The sequence below is a fragment of the Corvus brachyrhynchos genome, unplaced genomic scaffold (assembly GCF_000691975.1).
Source record: "Corvus brachyrhynchos isolate BGI_N302 unplaced genomic scaffold, ASM69197v1 scaffold395, whole genome shotgun sequence".
Classification (NCBI taxonomy): domain Eukaryota; kingdom Metazoa; phylum Chordata; class Aves; order Passeriformes; family Corvidae; genus Corvus; species Corvus brachyrhynchos.
Genome location: NW_008238340.1, coordinates 479,243 through 489,111, shown reverse-complemented (window position 1 = coordinate 489,111; position 9,869 = coordinate 479,243). Strand labels below are relative to the sequence as shown.

General features: G+C 41.1%; 1 protein-coding gene across 2 annotated transcripts in view; it reads right to left on the bottom strand.

The window, feature by feature from the left end:
* Nucleotides 1-488: 488 nt before the first annotated feature.
* The window catches only part of MFN2 (mitofusin 2), a 12,174-nt gene continuing 2,793 nt past the window's right edge, over nucleotides 489-9,869 (bottom strand). For both annotated transcript variants that reach the window (XM_017735022.1, XM_017735024.1), the window contains exons 6-20: nucleotides 9,850-9,869; nucleotides 9,209-9,333; nucleotides 8,792-8,900; nucleotides 8,592-8,699; nucleotides 8,051-8,204; nucleotides 7,742-7,809; nucleotides 7,466-7,587; nucleotides 7,018-7,144; nucleotides 6,742-6,846; nucleotides 6,242-6,344; nucleotides 5,373-5,593; nucleotides 5,085-5,234; nucleotides 4,646-4,842; nucleotides 4,152-4,286; nucleotides 489-3,520 (exon numbers count right to left, since the gene is read on the bottom strand). In XM_017735022.1, coding sequence (XP_017590511.1) covers nucleotides 3,451-3,520; nucleotides 4,152-4,286; nucleotides 4,646-4,842; nucleotides 5,085-5,234; nucleotides 5,373-5,593; nucleotides 6,242-6,344; nucleotides 6,742-6,846; nucleotides 7,018-7,144; nucleotides 7,466-7,587; nucleotides 7,742-7,809; nucleotides 8,051-8,204; nucleotides 8,592-8,699; nucleotides 8,792-8,900; nucleotides 9,209-9,333; nucleotides 9,850-9,869 — 1,814 coding nt within the window. In that variant the 3' untranslated portion in view covers nucleotides 489-3,450. The remainder of the gene's footprint in view (nucleotides 3,521-4,151; nucleotides 4,287-4,645; nucleotides 4,843-5,084; nucleotides 5,235-5,372; nucleotides 5,594-6,241; nucleotides 6,345-6,741; nucleotides 6,847-7,017; nucleotides 7,145-7,465; nucleotides 7,588-7,741; nucleotides 7,810-8,050; nucleotides 8,205-8,591; nucleotides 8,700-8,791; nucleotides 8,901-9,208; nucleotides 9,334-9,849) is intronic.

The following is a 9,869-nucleotide window of genomic DNA, read 5'->3' as shown; positions in this document are numbered from 1 at the left end:
CGGCCGCGGGCTGCAGGAGGCGGGGGGAGCCACTCGGGACAGAGCCCTGGCAGGCCCCTGCCCCCAGCGCTCCGTGTCGGTAGGGCCACGTACCCCCAGTACCCCTATAGCCCAAAGGGAGCTGTTTTGAAAACTTGTCACGGGAAATCTGCCCTTTTCTAATACGCCCGATGTAACTTACCAGCTGAGGATACTGACCCACCACAGTTTCAGGCCACCAACTCAGTAGTTGCTCACTATTACTTCCTAAAATATTCTCAAGAAATCATTGATTCAATACTGACAATTTTGGTGCAACTAAAACTTTCTATCAAACAAGTCAGTATCATTGGTCTCTTGGTCAATTTTCAAAGTAAGAACAACAGAAAAAGGTCGCTAGTGTCAAACATGCAATTCAGTACCACAAAGCAGCAAAGCTGTATGTACTGACGTCAGCTGATATACTTACACTGGAAGATTGTATCACAACATGCAGGACACATCAGGAGAAGCGTTTTTCCAATTCATTTTTATTTTTGTTTCCATTGTTTACAGCACTGTTACAGGACTAACTCATGCAAATTTATCACCTTAAATACAGCAGAGAGAAAACTCACTGGTAAGAGTATTTTGAAGAGCTCCATCAACATAATGCAACAGGAAAAGTAAGTAGCAGCTATAAGATAAAAGTGCATTTAGCTGACCTTCTTTAATGGGAGTTTGGGGAACACCGGTATTGGAATTACCTGTTTTAAGGATTAGTACAGCATTCTTTATGAAAATCAGAAGAGAACAAACTCCTCGTGATAGTGCTCCACCACTCTCAGTTAAAGAAGTACAGCTATAATTTGTTTCAGAGGAATCCAGCTTGTAAGCCTGTCTGTTAAAAGTTTGATTCTCAATCAGTTGGGCTTCCAGGGACAAGGGTTACACATCCTTACCCACACATCTTAGCAGCTTTGCTTCTGAAAAAGTTCAAGTGGTTCTTTCCCCTGTTCTGTAGGTTAGGTTTCAGCTCTGCAGTGAGAATGCCGACAGCACCAGGGCCTGAGCAGGGTCAGACACACACACACACAGCAGCAAGACTCTGGGTTCTAAGAACCAATAAATCTCTTTTCCCTTCACAGATAAGACACTGGCTTAAAGATCAGCTCATTTATCAGATTTCCCCTTTAAGGTCCACTGAAGAGATGCTAACACTACCTCTTCAAAAGCAAGGTCAGCATTTCAAGTAGTCATGAGCTGCTGAGCAGTAGTACATCATCCTCTGCCTCGACCTGAAATTGATGATATCCTTGTGTATTAGGGATGTGCTTAATATTTTAACTCAGTAGAACAGAACATAGCTTATTATAACTGTGTATGTTACAGCTTGAGAGACTAAAGATTCAAATTTATTTAACTAAGACCTGCAGCAGAGTAAGAGTAGATGATTCCACTTACTCCAATATACTTCACTACAAGCCCAGAGTACACACTTCCAGAAGCAAGGACTCAAATTTCTTTCTTGCTCATTTTCAGATTTGATCAAATCTATATTCACATCCTGGTGGCTGCCTGAGGAACCCAATCAAGGTCAAAACTTCTGATGAAAACAGCTTTTCAGTTTGAGTTGGAGTCAAAGCTGTCTACTGGAAGGGAAAGGTTTGTCTCCTTTCTGCATTCTGAAGACGTAAGAGCCTCACCACCAGCTCCTACACAATCAAGATACTTCAAGTCTTTCTGCAAATCTCACAACAGCCTTACCTAAGAAGTACTTACTGACATTTCACTATTTTTACTCCCTCAAGTATCAGGCCGTTTCTTTCTGGAACTCCCATGATATGAAAAACATGGGACTTGTCACAGGCACATATATTCACACCTGAGCATGAATGAGAAATCCTAAAGCCATTTTCAAGGGAAAAGTCTCTTTGTCAATAAGAAAGCACCCCACTGCTCAGTAGTTCTGAATTCAGCTGGGACCTGCTCGAAGACAGCCCATATTCTATGTGTGTGATGCTGAAGAGATTTAGGTTGTCACTAATCTCAGAACTACAGGATCTGGTTCTGGATTCCTCAGACATTTTGAAGGCAACAGAAAGATTATAACCAACACAAGGCAAAATACTGACTCACAAAGAGGAAAAGAAGCTTGCAATAGAGGAACTTAATCCTACTCCTCCTAAAATCAGTGAGAATTTCTTCTCTATCAATTCCAACAGGAAGAGACTCAAGTCCTTACAATTCCCAAGTATATTCCAAATTCAAAACTGCATCAGGGCAAAACTCAACAATTAATTTCATGTATTTGCAAATAAAGAATGTCTTCAAAAAAACTAAGTTGCTTTAACCCATTCTTGCCCTGGCATGAACTACAAGTGCCACAACTGCCCCCACCCCAGAGGAGCTGTACTTGACAGCATGTTCTGATACTTTTAACAGAAGAGAAACATATGAAATCCTATTGCTGCCCAGACCGTAACATCCTGTGGGAACTCTACATGAAGCAAAATCTCTTACAGCGTGTAATCCACATGCTGTTCTTGCGGCCAAATAGTGGTAATGGAATTCCACAGGCCTGCTTCCAGGAACACAGCTGTGCTTTTCCAAAGAAAACCCACATTCATCAACTAAGCTCATAATGCAGTACGTTACGTTGTGTCAACTGGCTTCTCTTTCCTAGTTTCCTTCCTCAACAAGCTGCCAAATTATCAGCACTATCTCCTTCACAGGAACTAGTTCTGTCTTTGCAAACTATTTGTCCATGACAGGAAATGGGCCAGACTGTGTTATTAAACAACTCTTAAGAGAAAGAAACTAACTTCAAACTCACCAAGCTTACCAAAGCAAAATCTTAATCCCTCTTGCTCCGGAAGAGAACTGGGTTTTGTTCACAGGTTTAAGCACACTGAGAGCAATAGACCTTTTTATGAAGGGACATTGTGATTCCCTGTTATGTTCTAGAATAACGGAATATTAACCTAGGAGACAGGCCTGTGTGGGCTATAAATGCTTTGTGAAACCACCATCATGTCTGCGTGCATAGGATCTGTATTTAGTCAAACAGCTGCTTGTCACACATAAACCAACCTGGGGCTTGGAAGTCAAAAGTTCTGTCTTTATGAAGTAAAACAAATGACTCCATAAAGATGTGTCAAGAATAACTTTTAACCTAATAAACATTTGCTTGATTGCTTTAAATTTGTTTAAAGCAAAATGAAGTGCAGTAAAAGCCTCCTGTAAATGTATAAAGCACACTCTCCTCCCGAAGTAGCCTGGTCTCACAAGGAAAAAGAAGAGTTATTAACACCTAGTGTTTAGAGGTGGGACACAGAACAGGGAAGCAGAATCCTACTGTTCACACAGCAACTGGAAACACAGCAATAGGCTCTTGCTCATTCCCTTTAGGGAATTCCATCACCCACCATATTCTCTGCAGTAATTAAGAGAGCACTGAAGGGAAACTGTTGTTTTTCTCTTCTTCCCACACTATCTGCTTTGCTGCAGGTACTGATGTGTGAACATGTTGAGCTCGCTGTCAAGCCAACCTGCTTTGTTCCTGCAAGGACAGGAAGTTTTGTTAAGTGAATGAAACAGCTCTTCTCAAGCCAGTCAGGAAGAAGCGCAACTAAACAGAGTACACGGCAAGGCACAGAGTGCCAGAGGTTCATTCCAAAAGGCTACTGCCATTCCTTGCAGATCAAGAATGCTTGCCTGCTGTCAGTCCCTAAGCTTTGAGGTTCAAACAGAGATCTTGGACACAACTTCACATTGGTCTTACTGTGTAGGTAAGGAATGTTTGAAAAAGTCTTCCCAACAGCCTTTGCAGGGTAAAGAAAGCAGCAGACAACTTGGTAGAAAGGCGAAAGCAAGACTTTTTGCGTAATTTTATAAGGGCCTGAAGGAGTTTGTAGGAGTGGAAGACTGTTATGTTTTGATAAATGCAAAGGAACTGGTAATGCCAAACAAATAAAAAACAGGAAGAAAAAGGTGCTTTGTGAGACAGAAGCTTTAAATGACTGTGAACAGTCCATGGGGAAGTACCTAGTGAAAGAGAACATGACTTGGTAGGGAAAAGTGCTGACGTCTGCACATCAAGTGCTATGACAAAGATAGGATGAACTACAGCTCATATGAACATCCTGGGGCAATCACATGAAAAACAATTGTATGGAATAATCAAATCTCACCTGAGCAGTTTTGCTTTGCTCTGCAGTGAATCCAAAACTTCAATTTTTTTATTCATGGCAGAAATTTCTTGCTCAAGATTCTCCCGTGTGACATCCACTTGCTGACACAAATGAGCAAATGTTCCAGCAAGCTCTCTATGAAACAAGAGTTCAATATGATGGAAAGTAAGATCAAGCAGCACATTCAAGGAATAAATCCCTTTGATGTATAGGGATGATGGTATTGTGACTCAGACATTCATCTTCCCACTTCTGCCCAAGAATATGTCAGAGCATTTTGTTTTGAGACATGGAAGTACATTAAGACTAATGCATAACAGCACCCAAACACTACATATTCAAAATAAGAGCAATATTATTTTAAAACGTGTCATTACATTTTTTTAAAATCTGGAATTCAGCATGAAGTTATCTTTTTTAACAAGGAATAGCATCAAAAAAAACCTGAAACAACAGAATTTCCATAAGGTGTTAGCTGAATACATGGAACTCACTGCTGGACTTGGTGGCTGCAGTTCGAGCCCGTGTAGCTGACGATGAGCTGCAGTTTCTCCCCAGCGTACTCCACAAACTGCCGCTTGAAAGCTCTCTCCTTCGCTTTGGTGGTCCAGGTGAGGCGCTCGTACACATAGAGCAGCCCATAAAGGCCAAAAGAGAGAGCAATCAGTCTCCAACCCACAGCCTTCCAGACCTAAAGAAGCACAACGAAAAACAAATTACACAATCATAATCTTGGACTGATGCTCACTCCCAACAATGGTGCACAGAGCACTGCAAAATCAGCTCACTGTTTATACTCAAATCGAAGATCAAAGGAGAAAATAGGTCACTATCCGTGAATAGCAAATATCTACAGGATTCAGCAGTGCAAGTGCTTTTTACATCAGTGCTCCAACTTAAGTTATAAAAATGCTGCCTAGAATGCACACATACCACACCACCAACCACGATGATCCCCATGGAAGTTCGGGATGTTAAAGAGGCCAGTCCAGTCACCATGGACACCATGAGCTCTTCCTGGGTCATAGAGCCCTGAGGCAAAGGAGGCAGACTGGGATTTGCTGGTGTTAAAGGGCGCTGAACCTAATTAGAAAAGCAGGAGCAAAACAAAACCAAAGGAGAGAATAAGAAGAGGCGAACTATTGCTCTTCCCACCAAAGGAACTTCAGCAGCCACTGAAATAACGAATATCTATCCCAACCACTCAATGAGGTATACTACCTGGTCATTATAGCCCATCAAGGCCCGACGACCATTCTTTGGTCCCAAAAATCTGTTCACCAGCATTGTCCATCCAAGAGAGAAATGGAATTCTATGTCCTCCTGGAAGTCGGCACAAAGCTTGTCACAGTTCAGATCATAGCTGAGCATGAAGCACTGACGGGGAATTAACATGTCTATCTGGCCCCGCACAGAGACTGGGAGGAGGGGTTTTAAACCATCTACACAGAAAACAAAACCATGCAAAAACATTTGTTGAGTTCACAAGAATTAACTGGTCTTGTATTCCATAATCAGGGTGCTTATGGCTAGTTTCATCCTCCACAGTTAGTTTCCTTAGTATGTTTAATTTCGTAAGCAAGCATATTGCAAAGTAAGAGATACATCATCAATTACAATTCAATTCTTGGTTCTTCAGATCAACTCAGAAGGAAATCTTTCCAAGGACCCTCCAAAATCCTCACAGATAGCTGGTGAAGTTTACAGATTAGCAAGACCTTGGAAAACAAAATCTGAAACCCAGTTCTACAAGTCTTTAGGCACCACAGTCCCGTTAAATCCAATATTTAGACAGGCATCTAGTTACTAGTCATTTGTATTTCATTAGGATTTGGTGTGAGAATCTCTCAAATTTCCAAAGCCACAGTTCCTCTCTATCATGAGGATTATGCTGCAACTGTACATATTCCTTAGGAAATCAGACTCAGAACCAGTCCTCTGCACAACAGCATGACTCATCAAGATGGAAACTAAGATGGTGCCAGCTGCGCATCAGCCATTGGATTAATGAGAAACCCAGAACATCTACCTAGTTATTTTGCATTGCAATTCAAGGGAAGAAGAAGGGCAATATTGCCTGTGGAACTGACCTATCATTTCTTGCTGCATTGTCTGCAGGGAAGTTGTGATTGCACTGGAGCAACGATCTGACATGTTACGGCCCAGGCCCTCCTCGATGTGTTTATGCAGCTCCTGACAAACAAAGAAAAGTTATTAAGATTAAATAAGTATGGCTAAGATGCAGGCTGAAGGTGCTGGAGCTTCCTAGTTAAAAAGACCCTCACAGAACAGGAGCACATAATCTGTCTGCCCAGTGTTATAACATTAATTTCATACTTCCACCCATTTTTCAGTTAAGGGGATGAAAAGGCAAATCAGAAAAACCTCACATGGACCCTTTAGTTCAGGAGAAGTTCTATTCAATCTATATAAAGTGATATATAATGTGTATCAATTTATTACTGAGATTATTAAAAAAATTAAAGCTTTAGCTCATATCCTAGTTGGAAGATTGTTAAACATCTCAATGAGCTGGCATCACTCAGAGCTAAAACAGGTCTCTTAAATTGCTTAAGCAAACATCACTTACACTCTTGTACACTTTAAGAACTACTTGAGATGGATGGAAGTCTGCTTGGTATTCATCTACCAACACTGAGAGCCGTCTGATTTCTTCTGCCATTGCATTTGACACCTAGAGAAACAGCACAAGAGAGAAAATAGAGCTTCTGAAAGCATTTCTCCTCTTCCCATCTGTAATTCCCACATTTCTAGTACTTCAAAGCTTTGTCAGCACTGCACATTTTCCTCACCATGCTGGTAGCTGTTTCAGACAATCCACTTTTCTGCAGACACTCCTCCTTACCTGCCTCTCCACCTCTTCTGTGATTTGTTTGATTTTCCGCTTGTAGTCCTGAGTAAGGAGCTCCAGCTGTTTGTCAATAAAACCTAGACGATCCTGTCGTTCCTCTCGCATTTCCAGACAGTAAACTCTGGTGAAAAAAAACCCTGTCTATCAATATGCCAGATAAATGCATTTTTCATCTATAAATATATTTGAATTCCAGAAATAAGACAGAGTTTCCTGCCCAGTAACAAAACATGTCAATATCTGCAACACATTACACAATCATGGCACAGGACAAAAAAAAAGGTCCTTTTCCCAATACTTCCATAATTCACTAGAAGCAAGACCACCAGTACGTGTCCTTCCTGCTCCCAAACACACTGTATTCTGTTTTGCATTTCAAATGCTCGTGTTCCCTTACAGCTCTCCCAGAATACAAACTTCAGCACCACACATCAGCTCTCACCGCTGTTCCTGGGCAGCAACATGCACAGAGTCCATGATGAGACGAACATCTTCCGCAATCTGCTTAGCTCTCACCGTATGCTGCTCAAATTTTGTTTTTACTGCTGACTGTGAGATACATTCCTGTATACAAAAGGCAGCCCAAGATTAGCAGCAGGCAGGAGCATACTAACACAACTTCTCCTTCCTGTATGATCTATTTCTAAAATGGGTCCCCGCAAGTGCCAGTCTTTCAGGAGTAAAATCTAACCAGAAGGTCAGCACACATAATGCTCACCTCAAACCTTCTCTCGAAGCTTTGAAACTCAAGCATTCTTACTTGAAATCCATCTGCCAATGCTCCACCTGAGAGAAGGAACGCACAAAACAACCATTTAAATTTTGAGAAAGCAATCAGATGTTGGACATCAGGAATGCTCCTGCTTTACACTGAAGCCAGTGCAAAAGTGCTGCTAAATCACCCCTTCTGTTTTGATTGCCTTATTAATAATTCGGCCTACCCTAATTTTATACATTTTTTGAAACAAGATATTCTCTTATTTTCTTCTCTGTAAGTAAATGGAAAGTTTCTGCTAGCTTTCCTCACCTCCTTCTGGCATTCCTTGAGCCCTCTGAATCCTGGCATTCAGCACTTCTTTTGCAGACACAAAGAAAATTCGATCCCCTGCCTGGGCTCGATCCACCACACCGAGCTCATCCACCAGGAAACTGGTACACCGCTCCATGTGCTGCCGGCGCACCTGAGGGATAACCAGGATAAATACATGCAGTTAAGTCCACTTTTTCCATCTTTTAAAGATTAGACCAGGCACCCAGATGCCCTCTGCTGGTCTAAGCTACCAAAAAAGCATTAAAAAAAGATGTCCTATTTTATGGAATTTTCCAGAGGTTATCTAAAGTGATCTAACTTCAAAGGGCCCCTGTGAGACTCTTGATTTCCTGCTCAGAAATTTCAAGAGCTGTATCCTCATCACTAGTCTATGCTCCCTCTAGTCTCTACCCTAAGGTGATAAAAATCCAACCTGTAAAACAATCACACATAGCACTGATTGTATCCCCAAGGACCAGAGTCAAAACAGACTCCATAAGATCCATGCAAAGAGAAGTCATTTAAACGCATCACAAACCTCTTCCATATATTCTGGTTCAGAGGCAGAGGCATCCCAACGGTTATTTAAAATAAATATATTGGGTCGAGATAGACGTTCATTCACCTTGTGAAAGAACTGCTTCTCCTAAGGAAAATGAAACAAAACCCCTTTACATTAATATGTCAAATATTTTTAACATTTAGCCAAATTTATTGAACAAGTGGACTTGCACATACAGTTTGCATCAATGTTGATTCAGAATTTGCCACCAGGACAAATACGTCAGCATCGAGACAGAATTTGTCAATCCAGCTGTCCAGCTCTGTGGTTACATCAATTCCAGGGCTAGCAATAAAGAGAAATGAGATATTACTGTGCTGTGAATACAGCAAAAACAGAATTAAAAAAGTTATTAAGAGCTTTTCAGAGCATTAACTTCCCATGTCTGAGCTACACTGCCCTGAGGTGACAGAGTATAGGCTAAAAGGAAGTAATGACCAAGAAAATCACACTGTTAATTACAGTAAGGGACTTTGGTCACTGTCTTAGATTAGAAAAGGGTCAATTTCCTTGAGGTTTGTTAAATATATATTTGAAAACATTTCCGTAATTAGTCTGTGATAAGCAGGAAAGGAAAGAAAGCTACTTCTCACCTGTCCATCAGCACCAGGTCATCCTTTAAGAGAGAACATTTGGAATTGGGCCACATTACACTGACTAGGCTGCCAGCATTCAGATCTTCATCCTGATGAAGGGCATGAGCCAGCTGGTTTACTGTCTATGAAAAGATGGAAATAACATTTCCTGTATGCCAAGAACCACTAACACAATTATCCTCCCTTCAAGGTTGTCCAGACACAATTTAAGATAAAGCCAAAGTCCAAATTATTTCCTCTCTGGAAGGTTTTCCACATAAAACCTTCTTGAGTGTCCTAGTAAAAAGGCAACTGCTGGTGAGAGTTTATGAGAGATTTTTCTTGTCAGAAAAGGCTATTGAGGAATTATCAGGAAGTCTGTGATTCTGTCAGTCATACAAAGCTCAGAACTTCCTGAGTCACTGCACTCTGCTATCGCTAATAAATACAACATATCATCTCTTTCATAAAATGAACAAGTCCCCATCCTGCAACTTGCTTCATTCCTTACTTCCTACATCTAACAAAGACTCATTCTTCATCTCCGCTCCTTTAATGATTAAAATCCTTAACTGTGAAATTTAATTTTCTTGTTTCTTCCCTTTTCTGACATTTCTGAAGAGCTCTTATCCTTAACCTTATGCTTAAGGAAATTGTACCTTAACACTCTTCTTTTCCT